At 35.4% G+C, this 21,953-nt stretch overlaps 3 protein-coding genes across 4 annotated transcripts in view; all 3 read left to right on the top strand.

Annotated features, from left to right (window-relative positions):
• LOC123310656 overlaps nucleotides 1–21,953 on the top strand; it is a 130,725-nt gene that overhangs the window by 85,436 nt on the left and 23,336 nt on the right. Inside the window, exon 1 of one of the 2 annotated variants that reach the window (XM_044894208.1) lies at nucleotides 17,007–17,137. The exons of the other annotated variant lie outside the window; for it this stretch is intronic. The gene's annotated coding sequence lies outside the window, so the exon portion shown is untranslated. Of the gene's footprint in view, nucleotides 1–17,006; nucleotides 17,138–21,953 lie in introns of those variants that run through there. 2 annotated transcript variants of the gene reach the window in all.
• LOC123310868 (52 kDa repressor of the inhibitor of the protein kinase-like) lies at nucleotides 64–16,507 on the top strand. Its single transcript, XM_044894551.1, has 2 exons — nucleotides 64–151; nucleotides 15,861–16,507. The coding sequence occupies exons 1-2, from the start codon at nucleotides 64–66 to the stop codon at nucleotides 16,505–16,507; spliced, it is 735 nt and encodes a 244-aa protein (XP_044750486.1).
• LOC123310655 (zinc finger protein 567-like) lies at nucleotides 16,944–18,085 on the top strand. Its single transcript, XM_044894204.1, has 3 exons — nucleotides 16,944–17,117; nucleotides 17,169–17,313; nucleotides 17,364–18,085. The coding sequence occupies exons 1-3, from the start codon at nucleotides 16,944–16,946 to the stop codon at nucleotides 18,047–18,049; spliced, it is 1,005 nt and encodes a 334-aa protein (XP_044750139.1). The 3' UTR covers nucleotides 18,050–18,085.

Raw genomic sequence — 21,953 nt, 5'->3', positions numbered from 1 at the left:
GGAGAAGCCCGCTATGATGAAAAAATTGCGAGGGAATTGTTTTATGTTCTGGGGAATTCATAAATGGGATTCACCGCCGTGTACCTGTCTGTTTTAACAACAGCCAGACACACAAGAAAAAAGAAAGAAAATGTTGATGGGAGAAAAGAAAGTGAGCTTACCTTAGGAGCGCTCATGCAGACAAGCCAGTTTGTTCGTTAATCCCGTCTATTTTAACGTTGGATACAACAAATTTAAATAATACAATTTATAATTAGAAAGGTGTTTTTCCGAACGTAATAAGGAAATAATTTTTAACAGCTACTCATTCGTTGTCACAATATTCAATTCTAACTATGAAATACTCGATAACAGTTATTTATTAAACCTAAGACAAAATCACATAAATCAGATAACTGAAGGGTAGGCCACATCTGTTCAATAATTAATTACTGATTGAAATGGGATATTAATGCGATTATGTCAGAAGAAAATTATAACATTATTACCTATACAGGTTGAAGCATGGGAACCCCGTTTCTTGAAAATGACTTAAATAACTGTAGGTACAGCTCAAAAAATTTTAATAGTTTCCTTTTTCCTGTCATATATCCCACATATAGTGGGAGATTTTGCTTTACACTCTTTTGAAAATAAGTTTTTTTTGGTATTACCCTCCATTATCAATTCACTGATTCACTAGAATTCTTGGTCGACTCTTTCGAGCAGATCGACAGGTAAATTGCCAGTTTCGTTTCGGACCCTGGAGGACCTGAGCCAATATACCGTAATAATACAACCATTTTAAGATTGGAAAAACATTCCATAAAGGACAATTTCTAAATGTTCTTAAACTTTGCCGCCAAAGATTTCTTGAAACCGAAACGATTCCAGGAAAATTTTAAATGAATAAACAATCGGATCGACGGAGAAATCTCGTAATAAAATATACAGGGTGAGTCTTTGACTCGCACAAATTTTTCAACAGTAGTTTCTTCAGGTAAAAGAACACTTTCTTCTCTTACCATTTTTTCCGAATCGGCTCGGTTTAAAAGATACAGGCTGGTGAAAAACCTTAAAAAAATATTAGTTTTATCGAATGAAATGAATTTCGGAATATAGTTTTTCATTTATTTGACTAATCTTTTTCGAACACAAGATACAACCCACGTCTTCCAGTTTGCTCATTATGGCCATTACGTACAATAAAAATACCAAAAATTCAAAGAACCCAACTCTTGAAACTGAGTTGGACGCTATGTAATGAATATTTGAACGTTTTATAAAATAAAAGTATTCTTCATATTTTGCCGTATAATGCGCCGTTTCCGAGTAATATGATTTAAAAAATTGGGTACTTTGGCTGAATAAAACTCTGTTTAAAAGATCCAAAGATCTGTAGAGTCATAGATTCAGCTAGTTATTCTGAAGGTAATTTTGTTTTTCCAGGTTTGGCACAGCTGATTATGAAAACTCAAAATGGCTGTATCTTTTTATCAGGGCCGAATCGGGAAATATGATATGGGAAAAAAGTGTTTCTTTTGACATCGAGAATCTACTGTTAAAATATTGGTATGAGTCAAAGACTCACCCTCTATATTGAAGACCATATCCACCCTCTATATCGAAATCATTTCAATTTAAATATTAATCACCTCTTATTATGTCACTCCGTTAACAAAAAATTGTAAGAATTCATCCTGATGAAAGCTCTCTTTTTTCCTGGCAATCCTACTCATGGAAATGCGGGGATTTTCTCGGATTAACTGACAGAGTTGAAACAAAAAGCATACTCATTAGCAGTTCAACTTGTCTTGATTCCTTCTGATGCAATTCTACCTAAATCCAAGCACGGCATCGCCGGCGTCGTTTGAAGCTCGGACAATCTCACAATCTAGTAAGCTAACTAATCTAACGACTTGTTCGTGTCAAATATTTGCATAATGATGAACTAAGGGTTACAGGCAGCACTGATGTGAGATGAACGCTGCAGAGTTTCTCAACAGAGGACGTGATTAGTAGGTGTTGAAGATTACTGAGTTTGAAAGGGTCAAGTTCGTATAAAACTGGAAAAATTAAAAGAAATTTCATTCAATTCACGTTGGCTTCCTTTCGATTCAGAAGCAGAAGAATTCGAAAGCGCACAACCAAGAGTATGTTTCTTAATTTTTTTCATCAATGCATTTATCTGATATCCATCAGAGGCCAGAGTTTTGGGATAGTTATGCACATGGCCAGATTAGGGTGAATGATTCAAAAAAATAATTAGTTCAATGATAATAAAGTTGAAATTTCCTTATTCATTAGTGAAAAACTCTTCATCCCGATATAATATTATGCCATACGTTGTATATCTTAAATGATAGGTACTGTATGATAAATATTAAATATTGGAAAAAAATCAACTTTAATATCTGAAGAAAATCTGTCACAATTGAACATTTCATGAACTACGGTTCGGAATTAGAATTGATGACGCTCTAATTCATTATTATCTGAAGTTTTGCAACTCCAAGAAGCCTAGATAGTCGAAATGGAAGCATTGAATTGATATTTCTTAGTATTTTAGCATGAAATTTGAAATCGATTTGAAAATTGAGATTCTGGAATATTCTTTTCTCATGAGCATCAAAATAACTGGCCCATAAATGTACGGAGGGTAAATGAAATTGAACCTTGAATTCATTTATTTTCCGAAGTAAATTTAGATTGTGAGAAATACTTAATTACCAAAATTTTGACAAGCATATTATAGTCCTATATAGTTGGGGAGCCGAAGAGGGAAATTCGGGATTTACTCGAGCCTGTCAGATTAATATAAGGGGACATACCTTGGACCCTGTAGAGTACGTCTATCAAAAATTAGACTTGTATATAGGGGGAATTGTCTAGGACAGCCTGTCAGAATAGTAAAAAAAACGATCATTGTATATACTCGAGCCTGTCAGATTAAGATATATGTTGAAAAGTATATATTCTCTTAGTCTGACAATTTAAGCGTGTCAAAAATGTGTAGGAGGGCGCCAAAGTTGCAAAAAAAACGTCACATTCTCGAGCACGGTGGCGTTTTTTCTTATTTTAAAGTTAATAATTCAAGAATTACAGAAAAAATATAATCTGACAGTTTTAGCAAGCCCAAACAATAAAAAATCGGCTATATAGGTCACAAGAATTATCTCCTCCCTGGGCTTCAAATCATTTTCGTAATCATTATGAAAGTTGTAGAACATAACATTTTCTAGAAATTTTGTCCCAAGCAATTTTTTCTACGTTCAAACGTTTTTGAGATATATGGCGAGGAGTTTAGCGATACATGCTGAAGCGAAAATTCACTCGTTGGAAAATAGTACATTCTAAGGTTCAGTCACGGACAACACTAAAATTTTCGTGACTAATATTTCGAAATTGTCATCGTAGAAATACCTTGTCATTCTGACAATTGTTAGATTAGACTGGGATTCTACATTGACCTTGCCCTTTCGCATGTGCGACTAAGCTTCCCGCCCTTATCGCCCACAAACTCGTGAACGATTAAGAGTATGTAAAATGCTTCAGACAAAAGTTGTGCTGAATTTTATTATCTACAACTTTTATTATGAATTCAAAAACGATTAGAGGTACAGGAAGGGAAATATTCGAAAAAATTTTTTTTTATCATCTTCAAAGTGTCAGATTAAGAAAACTCCCCCTGATTAGTGTCAGATTAATGGGTCCACACGTCTACAACAGCGAGATTAACCATCTGTATGAAAATCTGACACGCTCGACTATGTACAAGTAAGGATTTTTTTACATTTTCAAAGGACCGCTGTGACCTTGCGTCACGTCCAAATTGCCAGTCCCTTGAAAAGTAGCTTCCTTTGGGTCCAATTAACATATCCTCCAAAAATCTGACACGCTGGAAATTTTTTTTTTACCATTTTCAAATCTTCCGCACGGCCAGTCCCACCGCGCAAACTGTCAGATAAGCATGAATTCATTATCAGAGACACGTAGGGCATATACAGTATCTTAATCTGCCACGCTCGAGTATGTACATCTCACGATTTTTTTTTACATCTTTGAGACCCTGCAGACGCTTTCCCCACCGCTGAAAGTGCATACATCATAGAACCTCTTTTTCTTTCTACCATCTGATCTTCAAAATCCACTAGGTCTCCACGACGCTCGAGTAAATCCCGATTTAGCATTGTCGGCTCCCTAACTAATACCTATACAGTGTAAATTTTCCAATGCCAATCGACTGCTTTTATAAAAGTGAATGGACTATTATAGGTGCAATGTTTTTATTTGGACACCTAAATAAAAACTTCAACTTATACTGTTAATTCAGATCACGAAGTCGAAAGTACCTTGCAAAAACCTTATCCGTAACCTACAAGTGAAACAAAGTGAACCATCATTTAAATTTTCTCGTATTAACCCTTACCAAAGCATGCAGTAGCATGTGGCTGCCGTCCTGTTTCCAACTTAACAAAGACATATATGTAAGCTTCGGTGAACTTCAAAGACCGAGTTATTCAAAGGTATCAGTCACAAGATCAGGGCACTACGCCGCAGCTTGTACGAGAGAAAACAAATCTGCGCGACTTCCGTTTTTACGGCGGTTACCGCCTAATTGAATTGCGGATGGAATTTTCGCAGAAATTTAGCGAACAAGGGGATTCTTGCCGAGTCTGGCAGATCCGGGATGACGCAGTGACTCTAAACAACAATAATTTTATGTACTGATATTTGAAAGGCACCCTTCAAAAATGACAATTTTTTATATTTCCGAGAATAACCCAACTTGTGTTGGATACATATCCAAATTGAGTGTTCTTTACTATTTTCCTTGACTTGAAATATTTTTTTCTTATTTTAACAAACGTTAAAACATCCTACAATTTTGTTGATATTTGTTCATGAAAATTTTTCTATCTATAGTGTGCCCTGGAATATACACACTGAATTACTCTTCATCTTTCAAGAGAGGAAAAGGTAACTGAACATAGCTTAGGCCAATTAGTTTTCTTTCTACTACCAAATTATTTACCTGAGGAAATTGAGTTCATTGAGAAGCTGAATCGGTAGAAACACGAAAGGTTTATCTGATATAGGTGATAGTTTTAAGTTATTATTCGACAATATATATACTATATATATATATATATATATATATATATATATATATATATATATATATATATATATATATATATATATATATATATATATATATATAATCTATATCAATAACGGGTTATTGGATAAATTCAATATCACAGGACAAATTCAAGATCCAATAACCCGTTATTGATATAGATTCATAATAAGAGTTGGAGTTACCGATTTGTGTATGATACAGCATGGGGTTTTATGCAATCCAATAACCCGTTATTGATATAGATTCATAATAAGAGTTGGAGTTACCGATTTGTGTATATATATATATATATTATATACTTTCTATAATCTATATTAGTTACATTTGAGCTTTCTGGATTTTCCATGTAGAGATATGATTTGTCGAAGTATTAGTACTTTGGAAGAGAATCGGCAAATGAGCTTAATATGTTGAATTGTTTACTTCCTCATGGTTTCCTGGGAATCTACTCTACTTGGAGGATGTAATATACTGTGTAATAAACAAAGGCAGAATTCCGACTCTATCCCCATTATGTGGGTTACAAGCATTCTTGGATAAAATATGTGCTGAGGTATAAATGCATTCCGTCCAAGAAATGAATTCCGATATCTAGGTGGACCTCATCTACCAATTCAAAAGAATGGAACTTCCAGTGTGAAATCGTTCTGCTTCCATTGGAAGTTTTAAATCGATTTCTATAAAGTCGATTAAAAAATTAATTTCAATTCCACCCAGCGCATTCTCCAGAAATATAACTTCGTTGATGAAGATGAAAGTGAAAGTTTCCTAATTTTTCATATTGGTTCCTGGATAAACCTATCGGTAAAGGAAAAGGCAAGGGCGGTTCCACTTTCGAATAACGAAAAATAATTTCATTTCCCTCCTCACATAAGAATAAGTTTAAAAGTAGTTTATTTTCAAAGATATAGCTTATATTACTAATATAAAGATATACTAATTGCATATAATAAAAAACCTTACAGAATATAAAATATAAAATTATACCCCCCCCCCTTTTGACTTGTTTCTTGCACTATGTTGTTTAAAGTTTAGGTAAGTGGACGTTATATTATTATTATTTCACAGCTTGTTCGAAATATTTTGACATATAAAGGGACACTTAACACATAAATCATTGACGTTTTGTTATGTTTTACTTTTCGCAAACAGTTACGCAAAGTAAAATATTTCGCAACTGATGATGAAACGATAGATACTTGCTTTCATAGTAACAGAGTGGAAAATTGAATTGAAGGGAAGCTTTCAACGACGTTTTTGGTACTTTCAATTCGAATTCATCCTATTCAAAGTTTTAAAAGATATTGTGTGAAACACTTTTCCCAACTGATTGCGCAAATAACTATTGCTTATTTCTGGAAATGTGTTCTTTACTTCTTTGTATACCTTCAAAATTGTTTTCGGGAATATGATATCCTGAAGTCAAGATTATATATACCCTCCACTCTGTTTTTAATTATTGTGAAAATTAAGGAGTTCCTTTCGCGAGCAAGTAAATTTCTTTCCTCTCGTTATAATGAAGAACAATAGATACACGACCTCGTAAAATATAAGGCATATGCCAAAAGCTCAACAAGCACGCCGACAATGGAAAACCCCTTGTTATTACGTTATAGCCCTACCGTCCTTTATTCAGGAATATCCTGGATCACAACTTTCTCTTAGAATCCAAGACAATTGTCTCCAAAACTCCCCTTTAGTCCCTCTTCTCGCAGATACAATCATACAGGTGCGTCACTTCGCGTTCTCCCTCTGTTATTTCCGGCAATAAGCCGAAAGGTTTGTTCTGTCGAGGTTGTTTTTTCGCGATGGCACTGTTTGGTAAAGCAATTTGTCATGAGAAGTCGTATCCATCATCGGATATTTGCGGGAAATCCTCCTGTAAACTTCGCTCGGCAGACATATGGCGCTAATGTTATTAGGATGTATGTGCGACCTCCGTAATTTTGATACAAGGGTGAACCACCTGCTTCTCGATAATTTCATTAGTACTGATTGGTCAGTATCACTTTCCATGAAGCGTCCCAGAGTATGATTGATGGGGTGCTGCCAGGGATAAAGAATTAGGAGATCCACCTTTCCACCCTATTTGCGTAAAAAAAAAATTATAAAATGATTTTCATAAATACCGTGGCCAGAAACACTACTCTTTGCTATCGATGAGTTGAATCGGTACTACCCACACCTGTCTGTAATCGGTGCTAATCTAACTTTTGTCAAACTGACACAGTTGTCAGTACGTCAGTACGTATAGTGACGTAGATTTGTTTACATTTGCGTTTGATAAACGTAAAAAATCTCGAATTTCTAATCTGGCTGGGCCCTGGGCCTCTTCGTTTATTCGTCTTTCGTTTCTGAATCACGTAATAATAATCTAAATTAATTCATACACATTACATCTATTACCATTTTTTCAAATTCTACCCGGTTGACAAGATACAGGTTGAATATCCATAAAAAAATATAATTTGCGTAATCTCACAAACGATTTCATCAAATGAAATGATTGTTGGAATATAAATTTTCATCAATGTGGTGGATATTCTCCAAACACATGTACAAGTACATGTACATGTACAAGTCAAAGAGTCACCCTCTGTATAACTAAGGATAGCATGCACGCGCGGCATCTGACCTTAGCTGCAGGGATCGTAAAAATCACAAACAATCCAACATACAACAGGAGATTATAAGAAGTTCACAAGAACTAAAACAAACATTATACAGGGTGAGTCTTTGACTCTTACAATTATTTTAACAGTATATTCTTGAGGTGAAAAGAAACGCTGTTTTCTCAGTTGGGTTCTTTAAATTTTTGTTATTTTTATGGATCGTAATGGTCATAATGAGATAACTGGAAAAATGGAAAATTAAATTCATTCGATCAAACCGTTCGTGAGATAGAACTAAAAATAACATTTTTTTATAGTTTTTCAACAGCCTGTATCTTTCAAACCGAGCCGATTCGGAAAAAATGGTAAGAAAAAAAAGTGTTTATTTTGACCTACTATTAAAATATTTGTACGATTCAAAGACTCATCCTTTATAGATATTTTGACGGGCTGGTCCCTCATTTCTAGGCTTGGTTAGGAAGGTTGTGGTTCTGCCCAAATGTCTGTCATTTTCGAATTTTGTAAGCAAAATGGTCTCGAATTATTTGGTTGGTCCCACTCATGAAAAATTCGTGGCTAAAATCCATTACCCTAGTCCGTCATAAAGCTAGATAACTAATAGGATTGGCTACATAAGTACATGCAAATTTTATGTCGTAGTACTGTCGCATCATGTATCAAAGATGCATGGTTCGTTTGCCTTTTCATACTCAGCTTTAGTCATTTTTTTTGCATAGCTTATTGCCCCTGTCAGTTACTGATTCAAAGCTTTTTACGTTGGCTAGCAATGCCGATGCATTCTGTATCCAGGTGACTTCTTCCTTTTTTTCAGAAGCAGGTTCTGCTTAGTATAACATTTCGAATCTCTTATGATCTTTTCTCAAAACTGGAATGGCTTACAACTATTCTATTACACATTTGAAGCATTAGTAAGGTATTAAGAATTGATTCAATAAGATTGTCTAAATTCCTGCTAGACTTCATTCAGTATGCAAATATGGACGATATCTACCCTTATGAGTAGGTGTATACAACCTTCTTGCAAATGAGCTTCTAAGTTTTCTTTTTCATGATCTCAATGAAAAAAAGATATGTTTCGAAAAATAATGCACAGCGCTTCCTATCGCGGAAAATCACAGCTTGCCGAACGTACAGGCGGGAAATCCGCATGCACACTCGTACACATAATCCTAATCGAACGTAAAGCACGTACAGAACCGAACAATTTTAATGGACCTTACGAATACTGCAAAACAATAACTAGAAATCCATTAAACGCCCCATTTGTTGTTCCATCCTTCATTCCTCTCCAAAAGCTTCCATTTAGTATTCGAATTGGGTCACATGGCAGGTGAATGACACCGCAATAGGTGGCAACGACCTATCCCAGCATCGATGATGATCGATTATATCTGAATTCGAAACGAGAAATTTATTTGTCGTCTAGTTTTGGGACGATTGACAGAGAGCCAACCCTGGTATGTCACCATTGAGGTTCAACCCTCACCAAGAACTTAATCAATGCGTCGTACATAAATTAAGGATCCGGGTAACTCGTTAACTTACAAAAAATGTGTGTTTTAGAGACAACCCGCATCAACCCTGTAGATGGTAGACGTTTACATAAACATATCACAGGTGATTTTATCAGCAAGCTTTATCCTGTGGTTCTTAGAAGTAACATGCGTTAAAATAAATTAGAAGATTGATAAGTGTGGGTGGTTCATCATGAACGAAGAGAAAAAGGTCATTTGTCCCACAATCTTTATTAGTCGTTAAAGACTACTATAGTTTCAAGACTTTCAATATAGTCCCATTTCCAAGTCAAAAAGATACAAGTTACAATATTAATAGACAAATATCTGTCATATGAAGAAAAATCTTAATACATCATACCGAATCAAAATGAAACTATACTATAGTCTAACAACTAATAAAGATTGTGGGACATAGGACCTTTTTCTCTTCATTCAATAAGTTAAAAGTTGATGCAGAAAAGCAGCTGCAGCACAAGTACAAGCAGTAAGCCACATTGAAAGAAATTTAAATGTTTATTCAACAAGTTGCCAATCATTGATTAGTCATCATACTCAGCTGTTTCCTACCAAAACTCAAAAGTCGGAAGTTTTTGACCTCAGGCTATAATGAGTAGTCTGGACTGCCTAACCCAATCTTACACAGGAAAATTTCCTGTTCATAACCATCTAACGAAGAAGCTCCTGACATATGAACGACAAATGGGAATCAATTCATCCTCTTATTACTAAGTAGGAGTTGACCTTCTCATCAGAAATTGTTCAATATTAAAGCGTAATTATACTGCTACTTCAAGGTCTATTATACCCCCATCAGAGTTGTTCTCAAAAAAAGGTAAACTAGTTTACCTTCACCCACCTGAAGATGCTGTTGTTATGGCGAAACAGGAATAGTGGTTTGAAAACTCATTTTCAATTATGGATTCATCAAGTATAGGCCACATCAATTCAATATTTGTAAGGAAGTCGGTGAGGAGGCTGATAATATTTTTAGTTAGATCCAGATCTGGCCTATAGTTTAAGAGGAACTTTTAGGAGTGATGCATCCTTGGAATAATATTCAGATTGTTTCTGTTTCTCCCTTCTTTCGGAACTATTTTCCTGTACCACTGACCATAGTCCTCTGTTTCTGGCAACTGTTGGTTAAGAATAAATTTTTCACGAAATGTTTCAATCTAGAGTACAATCTAGTTCAGCATGACTGGACTATACCGGTCGAGAACTGGCATTGTCAGCGTGGTATGGTCGTAAACTCTCTAGTTAATAGATCTGGTGAATGACCCATTTTTTAATATGTTGGGGTATTTATATAATCATTTATCTAGTAAGCAATGTGAGCTCAAGCTGATTTCGTGAACCTTTTCAAGAATTTAAGGCAAAAATAGTAGGTATACTCTACCATTTTACACGAGCGTTTAACCTAAATCTATCTTGAAATCAGTCTCTTACAAGTCTCAACCAATATTTTTGCGCGCTTGTTGGAATGAAGGCATTTTCATTTGGCTCAAATGTCTAATTTTCAAATTTCGAGCAGAAAAGTGTTCGAAACGATTAGATTGGATTCTCCTTAGAAAAAAAATTGTATAGGTATCTAAGTATAATAAAATATAAGCAAAAATCTTCAAAACTTTTTCTGGGAGCCAAGTAAAATTTTATATAGTTTTTCTTCAGGCGCCCAAGCAGTGATGACTTCGCTAACCACTAAGGCAAGCTGACCTTGCTGGTTATGAATTTGAATACAATCACAAAAACTCCTTACTTAATTTCAGAGTTTTCCAGTTTTTTTTTTTTTTTCAGAAAACTGCGGATAGCTCGAAAACAACTCTCGATAGGTATCGACGTATGAAGAATACTAATAGAATCAATATAGAATTTGAAGAGAAATATAATACTTTTGTATGTATAATGTCAAAATCCTATCGAAATTAAAAGTAAGTAATAATCGCTGCTTATTCTGGAAAGGATGAGTTATTTGATCTACGCCTTCATACAAAGTTTCCAACAGTATTGACTTCCCAGTACCAATGGGCTTTCCTTTAGGTGGGACACCCTGTATAGGCTCAGCGGAAATAGTAAAGACCTTGAACATATTTGAGCTCTGGCCATTTAAATGTATATTTTCAATTTCGAACACAAAATTGACGATATGTATATTTTGTTAATCGATTCAAGCTTGGGAACGAACTGCATTTCACCTTTTTTCCCTTATAACAGTTTAAATGTACAATTTCTTTGGAGAATGAGTTATGAGCCCAAGCAACTATTTCGTCGTTTGAAATCGTTTTTCCATCTGAACTCTACTTCGAAAACGTCGACAGATCAAATCGATTAGACACGTTGGACTTTTAGATCCAGGTTAATAGTCCTTCACTTAATTCCGAATATGCGTTAATGGTACCAAAGAATCTAAGAATCTTCTTGATTTCGGCTAGGCAATAAAATAACGACGCAGAGTCAGTATCCGATAATGTAATTCCGACGATGTCACTCCTTGATCTTGATGTATAGCTTACAGATATCCTGAGAGAGCAAAGAGCACTCCCTGAAGAAATAAGTAGGTTCTCAATAGTGACAAATTGTGGAGGACATAGATTGACGATTCAACAAAATTGATGTAAAAGATCGAGAATAAAATCTGGCCCAGAAACTCGATTTTCATGACGGCTCGAAGAACAATGGATGCTGATGTTGGTTTCGAACTACATAATTAATTCTCTTCAGAGAAACCTAATTCTTATGTAGATGGAATGAGAAGTGTCTAAACATAATATGTAGTTTATATACCAGATATCTGAAGTATGTTCTTTATCATTCAAATGTATAAATATTTGGGAACTCTCAATTTACTTTACTCATGCATATACATATTTTGAACGTTCGACAGTCGAATAGAGTTCTCCAACTAGAGAAGATCCTTGAAATATAATATTTACCATATAGAGAAAGCGGAATATTACATGCCTGCATGTATTAGTGGAACGGTATACTGGGGGTTAATTAACTCGAGTGCCTGTCAATTGAAAGCCTTCTTCGGGGAAGTGTTCCTATCTGTCGGGATTGTTAATTGTTGGGTACAATATGCACTTTGAATGAGTAGGAACACTTCCAATAAAGATACCATCGAATTGTCATTTTATCGTGCAAAAGCGACTTAAATCTAAAACATATGAAGTCATTGGGGGTTGTATAATTGCGAAACTTGAAAAGGGGTAGTCAGCTAGGAGTAATTTGACGTAGAATGGAAACCTTGATTATTACTTCGGAGATTCTGTTTTAACCTCAATCACACCTCAGAGTCAACGTCAACGTGCTCATATTTAATTTTAAATATCATTGAAAAATAAAGTATAAGATGAGAAAAATTGAGGGGCGTATATAGACTGATATTCTGTATAAAACGTTAGAGAAATTTTTCGCCGATGAAGCTTCATTTCCTAGTTTTTACGAGACTATCGCACGAAATTCGAGACTAGAGTCGACCCGACGAAGAAATTGCATTAAAGATCCTCGCTGATTGATTCCGAACGTTCCAGGTGTGGAATACTAGGGGGTTTAAATCTATTTGCGGTCGAAAATTAGACATTTCCAATTGTCTGACTTCCTTCGGAAACAAACAAAAACCTCTTATTTTCTCGGATAGTTCATTTTCGGTGCGACCCACACGTTTCTCGGCTTGTCGCGCCCATTGTGATAGATGGGCTGATGGCAAATGCGGCCGCCGATTATTTGAAGAATAAATCCTATAGAATAAAAAAGACGAGAAGGTATTTCTCGCAGAACAGACGATTCCTGCAGTCAGTTGAAATTTTTTCACCACCAGGTTTTCCATTTTTAAATGTTTTGTGTGAGCATATTGATAAAAAATGTCGTACAAAAAAAAATGTAACCGAATGTAGAATAAAGTTTCTATGTTCCCATAGTAGAGATCAGAGACGTGCAAAAAATATCTATTCAATGAAAAATATCGGATAGTCAACTGAAATTTGAGAACATATCGGATACTTCAATTTCAAAGTTATGGATACTTCACTTGGATACTGCAGATGCCTACTTACTTTATATCTTAAATTAACTATGCTAGGTAACTTATCCAATATCGATCTACACGTCTATCTATGGTAGGTACCATCTGTTTTCAGTGAGATAATTTTTTTGTAACCCCCGGTTTCACAAAGCTTGATCGGAGAATCAACGCTTGATTCACAGATATATGTCCATTTGTTTTCAATCGATGATTCAGTCATAAGCATTCAGAATATCATTCTAGCATCAAATATTGTTCCATATACAGGGTGGTCCAGATCGTAACCAAGAAATTTTAACCACGTATTCTACATCAACTTTCACACTGCTTAAAATATTTTTATGGAATTCGAGACATAGGTTTTGAGCGTCAAGAAGCACTTTTTGCATAATATCATTTCTTTTCTGTTCTACCAGTGGCGTCCGTATTGCAGCGAGACTGAATATTTTCAGATAAAAAAATGATGCGCCACTGGTTTTTCCGACAATAAAAATTACTATTTAAATCCTTATTTAATTTGGAGCAAATTCGGCCTCTCCACTTTTTTGCTGTTCGAGGCATCGTTTCCGGTTAAAAAAATAAAACACATTCTCATGCATGAAGAAATTGCAGAATTGTAGAATACGCGGTTAAAATTTCTTGGTGACGATCTGGACCACTCTGTATATCCGTTCAATGATTCTCTATTGCTACTTTTTCAATATATTCAGAAATGAAAAGTTTTCAGTGATTTCGGCGGGGAAATCGAGTGGCTGTCAAATCGTTGATCGCGCAATCAAAGTTTCATGAAACCGGGGGTCAAACTTGGAGAATATCGCATTTAAAATCCTAGAAGAGATTTATTCATGTTTATACCAAAAGGTTTACACTCGACACATTTCAAAATATAAAAATATTTCACAAATTTATTATTTTAAAGTTTAAAAATTCATCTACGGTGAAAAATACCTTTACAATAAGAAAAGACTTCAATTTATTTTGAAAACTCTTCATGGGCAGACTTCGCATATCCTTTGGGATTCTATTATAGAGTTTATGGCTGCCAAATAAAATGGAGCCTTTTGCAACCTACTGAGCCTGGCATAAGGTAAATGAATATCATGCTTTCCTCTCGTATCATAATTATGACCATCCTTGTTTTGTACCCAGTTTTCATGATTTTTATGAGCGTAAGACAAAATCTCATACAGAAACAGACAGATCAGTGTCATGATTTTGAATGATAATTTACAGCAATCCCTGTATCCCAAATCCATCATCCCACATGCCAAACCTGGCATGTGACTCAAAAAGAGCAAAATAGGCTGTCCTCAAAACCTAGAATGAATTGTATTGAAAATGAATCCAATAAAATGTTGAACTTTTCTTTCACAAATTTGCAATTCAAAAATACAAGCTCATTTTCATTTTTATTTTTTTATACGATTCGTTAAAACTGATGAGAAGTGTGTGTTTCACTTCTCATGTTCAAAAGTACGATATCTTACAAGCCTCTGTTTCCTACTCATTCTCGGGTGCCCTGAGGAGCTTCTTGTCCTTAAATTTTATTGGAGCTATACAAACCTAATCCGGATAGTTCGGTAGTTTGCAGGAATGAACTATTTATTCGCGGTTCTCTGAAGAAGGGATTTCGTCGTGTAGTTAACCGTATTAGCCGATCTTGTGCGACGATTGTAGTTCTTGGTCGTTGGCCTCTTTGTGTATATGCAGCACTACCATAGCGATTCTACGTTCTACTCTTACAATTTGCGGAACTTGGAGATAGTTTGCAACTTCTTGTTGAATTAAACCTTCGCGTTTAACCATCACACTATTTGTTCAAGTTGGCAGGCTTCCAAAAGCATGTTAAACTCGTGATAATTGATCCACATACGGACTACAAGAAACATATGAATGAAATGAGTTCTTGAATTCTTCTTAAATTAAGCCATTAAATGTCATGAGAGGCATGAGGGCCATATTTTGTGTGTATACAATAAGCAAACATACGCCTCTCCAGGTAGTATGTACCTACACAAGGCCGTGCCCAGGGGGGGGGGGGTCCGGGGGGTCCGGACCCCCCCGAAATAAAATGGATCAACACTAGAAAAAATCGAAAAACATTCAAAAAAGCAAAGCACGGGCCATAAAAATCCCCTACGATGTTCCTCGTTCGTCGCAGGCTTAAGGCGCGTACTCACTGGCGAGCAGCAACAGCATAAGAGGCCGTGAAAATCCCATAAAATTCAACGACGTTGCATGTTGCACCAGTGTGTACGTCCCGTTCTTCGTTGTGAAGCATGGTTGTTCTTTCCTTTGAGCTTGGCAAAGACCGACAAGTCTCGGATCACTTTGAAATATGCGACGCACGAGGAACCTCGTAAAATTTTGTGCGATTTTTATGGTCGGTGCTGTTGCTGCTTACCTAGTGAGTACGCGCCTTTAGAAGCGATCGGAAACTTGTTGGTCTTTGCCACGCTCAAAGGAAAGAAAAACCGTGCTTCTCAAAGGAGGACGGGACGTTGTCACTGGTACAACATGAACGTCGTAAAATATTGAAAGAGAATTTTCAAATTCATTTACAGAAGCAAAGGATTTATTGGCAGATGTCAATGAAGAGATCAGGCTTCCACGGTTGACATCAGTACAGAAACATCGCGCTAATCCAAAAACTAATGACCCCGAACAGTATTACCGCATAACTGTTGCAATACCCCTATTAGAAGACTTAACTTCCCAGCTCAAAATAAGATTTACTGACCACAAGAAAGTGATTGCTGCTTTGTATACTCTTATACCAACAGTCTGTTCCGAGAAGGAAACGCCATTCTCAAGAGAGGATCTAGTGATGTACGAGGATCTGGTGGAACTAGACGAGGCACAAGGCGAATTTCAACTATGGAAATTGTTTTGGCAGGGCAAAAGCCCTTCGGACCGGCCTTCTTGGGCTTCTTGCGCCATTGAGGCTGTCGGAGAGTGCAACAGGCAATTGTATCCCAATATTTTTATGTTATTGAACATCTTGTCGACTCTACCAGTAACCACGTGCACCCCGGAAAGGTCATTTTCCACACTTAGGCGCCTAAAAACCTATCTACGGAATTCTTGTGGGCAAGAGAGGCTAACCGGGTTGGCTCTAATGGCAATTCACAGATATATCATCATCCCAACTAATGATGTTATAACAGAATTTGCCCATAAGAAGTCTAGAAGGCTTGATTTTGTATTATGAATTCACGGAACTGGAAAATTGAAGTTTTTAGTTTTGAAAACAAATATATGTTAGTACAGTTTTTTCAGTGAGGGGAATTTCCCGTGCCAATGTGATGTTAATAAATTAAATTTGAATTAGCACGTCTTTATTATTGAGACCCCCCCCGAATCAAAAATCTGGGCACGGCCTTGTACCTACATCAATGCTGAATATTTGATTCAAGGTCAAAAAGTAAGTTTTTTATCAAATATCCACTTATTCCATAACAATTTTTGAGCAGTGTAGTTGGTGGTTGGTGGGTTCCCTACATAGTTTATATACCGTGGCGTGGCGACAGCAATCAATAATATATTTGATACCGTGACTTTCGCGCATTTTCTAACCTCAATCTGTCAGAATTATTGTGAAAAAGTAAACAAATCTGTATTCAAATTTGAAAGTGAATTGTTCTGAAATGAACGATGACCCAACACTTTATGAAACATGCAAAGACACCTCTTCCACATACGATGAGGATATTTGTTCCACTTGTTTGAGAAAAAATTCTGGTGCGATTAAAATAACGGACTTAGATTATGATGGTCGAACTTTCCTTGAAAAATTGGAAGCTTGTGTTTTCCCCAAACTGGTAAATGGAAGCTCATCAAGGTAAATGATCTCTACCCTATTTTTTTTGCAGGAGGTGCACCGAGAAAACGTTCCTAGAATATGCCGTGTTTGTATTACCTCATTAAACCTATCCTTCAAATTCAAAAAGACTGCAACAGATTCGTTGAGGACACTTAAATATATCTCTGAAAAAAATGTCGAATACGATGACGAAGGTTTGCAGATTCATCTGGATCATAGCTTTTTTTTATAAACTGTTTTTCAGAAATTGATATAAAAATGGAGTCAGATTTCCCAAACGATAATGAACTTGATAACAGTGAATTAGACAATGCAGTCCTTGTTCTCACCAAACTCACTAATGGTGAAACGAGTCGAAATATCATAGAACTGAATTGTAGAGAATGTTCACTAACGTTTAGAGAACAATCTGAATACGAGGAACATATGGTTAAGAGTCATAATAAAAAGTTGGTGTGCGAACTTTGTGGAAAACCGTTTAAAACCTACTCTAGATTGAAGGAACATGTAGCATCCCACACAAGGGAGAAAAATTATAACTGCACCAATTGTAATAAGGCATTCTCTCGAATGTCTTCATTAAAACGACACATGACAACTCATTACGCACCTCCAGGACAAAAGTCAAAGAAGACACCTTTTCTTTGTACGATTTGCGGTAAAAATTTCCCTTTTTCTAATGGGGCAACAAGACATATGAGGATTCACTTAGGGATTAAAACACATGAATGTCAAATTTGCCATAAGCAGTTCAACCAGTCTACTCATTTGCAAGTTCATATGAGAACACACAGTGGGGAAAAGCCATACATTTGTGAAATTTGTGGTGATTGTTTTAGTTTGAAAGCCGGATTACATAAACATATGAAAACAAAACATAAACAAGAAGATAAGTTGGACAACACTCAAAATAATGTATTCTTCACTTGATGAATGTTTCTTAATAAATGAATGATGATTAGTGTAGAATTATGTTTCAATTACCTACAGTGAAAGTATACATAGTTTATGAATATCCTCTCAGTAATTCTGAATACTTATTTTTCAAACTGCTGGAACAAGCAAAACACTTTTTTACACTAGGATATTTTAAAATATTATAAATATTCCAATCAAACCATTTCAAATTGATGAAATTCTCAGCTTTATTACTAGAAGAGTTGCTCTTTCAAAATATGTATCACATTTCCATCTACAATTACTTTTATTGAGAGATAAACGACTCGAAAGCTATCCTTCGAAAAATCCTGAAACTGCTGGGTTCAGTTAATAATTCGTCAAGACCGAACGGTTGCACCGACATAAATGAAATTTTCAGATTTATTGCTCGAAGAGTTGCTCTTTCAGAATATGTATCACATTTCCATATGCGGTTACTTTTATTGGGAGATAAACGACTCGAAAGCTGACCTTCGAAAAATCCTGAAAAAACTGGGTTCAGTTAAAAATTCGTCAAGACCGAACGGTTGCGCCGAGATTGATTAAATTCTCAATATTCTCAGATTTTTTACCATTAAAAATACGTTATTTCTGCATTTCGGGGGTGCTGCTCCTGAAAATGCACCGAAAGTTCTTTTTCCATACCTCTAGAACGGTACCTGGAAAAATGAAAAAAATGGACCTACGATGGACAAACGACCCTGAAATTCTTGTTTCAAAATCCGCATATGGGGGTGCCAGATTAGCGATTGTATTTTGCTTTCGTTCATGCTGACCATTAGCATATCATCGACAAATTGTATGGTTTTGACTTCAGAAACATAATATGGCATCAGAGATCGTTAATATAAATAAAAAATAATGCTGTCCAAAACTGAATCCTTCTGGTTAACTCCAACGGTGGCAAACGGCTCTAATAAACAAATTATCTCTCAAATTACGCGATTCGTGAACAACCAGGTGTGATTTGCAAGACAATTCGACCAGTTTTCCGAGCCATTTCCTCCTTAGATTTTCCGAGGAAATTGTTGTCTGACTCCTTCATTTAGCGAAATTGCTTTATCCAATTATTTATTCATTCACAATTTATGAGCAACTTCGGCTAATTAAATAGGTTTTAACTGGCGCCATTTGAAATGTCTTGATGAGTTCGTATATGGGGCTTTCCATTAATTGGATACTATAGAGATCGGAAAGATGTGCAGGAGTATAATTTTTTTTAGTTATGTGCGTCGTTTAGGTACTTTCGCGAGGGAGGAATTCAACTATAAAATTATCTTCGCGGAAATGAAACTCAGACCGTGTTTCCTGAGCAGAATTCCAGAGACTTATTTAAAATTGCCGGGAATTTCATAAAATGTTTCGTTATTTCCAGTTTTAGTATCTCTATTTCATCTCACTGCATTTTGCTTAATCGCATTAATGGCAGACGTTTTAAGCTCATTCACACTAGACATTTGACATTTTCGTTGTTTCTCCTAAGGTTCCAACAACAACTTGGAGCACTCTGAACTAATATAGCAATAAGCGAGAGATCTGAAAATCATTTGTTCTGGATATTTTTGAGAGCTTGTTGCTAGGAAAGATATCAGTATCTTTTTGTTCAAATGTGTAATTATCGAATTTTGAGCCGAAAAGACTTAAATTTTTGGGTTATTTACGGGGTGGGCAAAATTCGATTTGACCTCTATCTTCCTTTTGTTTTCAAGTACCCTTTGGTATAATTATACCTTAGACTTTGAGTTGGTGCCTCTATTCCGTAAAGTTTCTACAGCAATGTTTAATATAGAATGCAGTGGCGTAGTCAAAGATTTTTCAAGTCCACCGCATCCGTGATATAGTAGTAATAACATGCATTTTTTCAAATGTAACCCCATATTTTTTTCTTATTGACAATATACAGGGTTAGAACTATTTAGAGGGGGACTACAGGGATATAGAAAACCGTTGGAAATACAGAGTAGCTTAAATTACGGAAAAATTGCGTTATTCAAGGATGAGGGGGTGGGTGTAAACAGTTCCCAAATATCTCTGATGGTTCCTGAGATATCTCGAAAAAACTGAAAATCAAGATTATCATTTTTTCTTCATAACTCATTTGTTTTTGGAGATAACTACACGAAATTCGGTGTGTAGTCATAATCCTCCATAGCCATTATACTGGTGTACTACTTTTTTGTAATTTAAGCCACCCTTTATTTTTAACGGTTTTCGATATTCCTATATAGTCAGCCTCTAAAAAGATCTAACCCTGCATGTATAATAAACATCGTGTTTCTAATTGTTCTTCCAATGAAAAAAAAACTCAAAAACTATATAGTTCGGTCAAGTTCACCATCATGGATTGATAATATGATAAGTAATAAATATGAAGTAGTCCTGGAAATTCTCGTTATTTCCTCATTTTCCGAGCATGTTCTCAAATATTATCCGGAATGAAAGTGATTTTCAAAGTATCTCTTAACCTGACACGACATATATACTTACGGCCGGTTTCATAATCAAACCTAAAGTCGCTTTAATTTTAAAGCTTCCTTTAACCCTACTAAAAATGACAGTAAAGGAAGCTTTAAGCTTAAAGTGATGTTAAATTCGATTATGAAACTGGATGTAAGTAGCTTTAAGTTCATTATCGTATTGTCAATAAAAATAACCCGCCAACTTGACCGAACTAGTTTTTGAGTTTTTATTGAAAGAACAATTAGAGACATGACGTTTATTAAACAGGGTGAGTCTTTGACTGGTACGAATAATTTAACAGTAGATTCCTGAGGTTAAAAGAAATACTTTTTTCCCTCACCATTTTTTCCGAATCGGCTCGGTTTAAAAGATGCAGACTGTTGAAAAACCATAAAAAAATTATTCTTAGTTCTATCTCACAAACGGTTCTATCGAATGAAATGAATTTCGGAATATAGTTTTTCATTTATTTGATTAATCTTTTTCGAACACAAGATATATATTACCCACGTCTTCCAGTTTTCTCATTATGACCATAACGTAGGTACCATAAAAATACCAAAAATTCAAAGAATCCAACTCTTGAATATAAGTTTGACGCTATCTGATAAATATTTGAACGCTTTGTGAAATAAAAGTATTCCCCATATTTCTCGTATTATGCGCCATTTTCGAGTAATTTGATGTTCAAAAATTAAAAAGTACATAAAAAATTATTTTTTTTAAATATCTGTCAAATTCGGAAAATTAGGTCTTTGGCTGAATGCAACTCTATTTAAAAGATTCACAGATGTGTAGTGTTGTCATAGATTTGGGTTGTTATTCTGAATGGAATTTTACTTCTCCAGGGGAGGCATAGCTCATGATGAAAACTTAAAATGACTATATCTTTTTATCAGGGCCGATTTGGAAAAAATGTTATAGGAAAAGAGTGTTTCTTTTGACCTCAAGAATCTACTGTTGAAATATTTGTACGAATCAACGACTCTCCCTGTATATTCTGAATCAGAAAAAAATATGGGACTGGAATATTTGCAATTTATCCACGAATAACGGAAAACCTCCTTGAAAATTTACTTCATATATGTTACTTCATCCAACTTGCAACATTATTTAGGAACTATGGCTGGTTATCAATACTTTCTCAGTCAAAATAGTCAAACAAATTCATTATACAATAATGATGATAATGTAGGTAGGAGTTGAATCGTGGAAGATTTTACTCAACACGAGCGTTACTTTCTTCTTTTGCTGAACATTTATATCATTAACTACCTATTTATTATTCGTTTCACACTGGGTATATCCTTTACCAGATGTTACTATCACATGATTGATCTAGCAATTAACCAAACAGAAGCATATTCACCTATGGAAACAGTCATTACAATACTGTCCTACGTTAACTGCAAATAAACAAGATTCTATAATCAAG

This window comes from Coccinella septempunctata, chromosome 4, assembly GCF_907165205.1.
Source record: "Coccinella septempunctata chromosome 4, icCocSept1.1, whole genome shotgun sequence".
Lineage (NCBI taxonomy): Eukaryota > Metazoa > Arthropoda > Insecta > Coleoptera > Coccinellidae > Coccinella > Coccinella septempunctata.
This window is presented reverse-complemented; position numbering and strand designations above follow the sequence as displayed.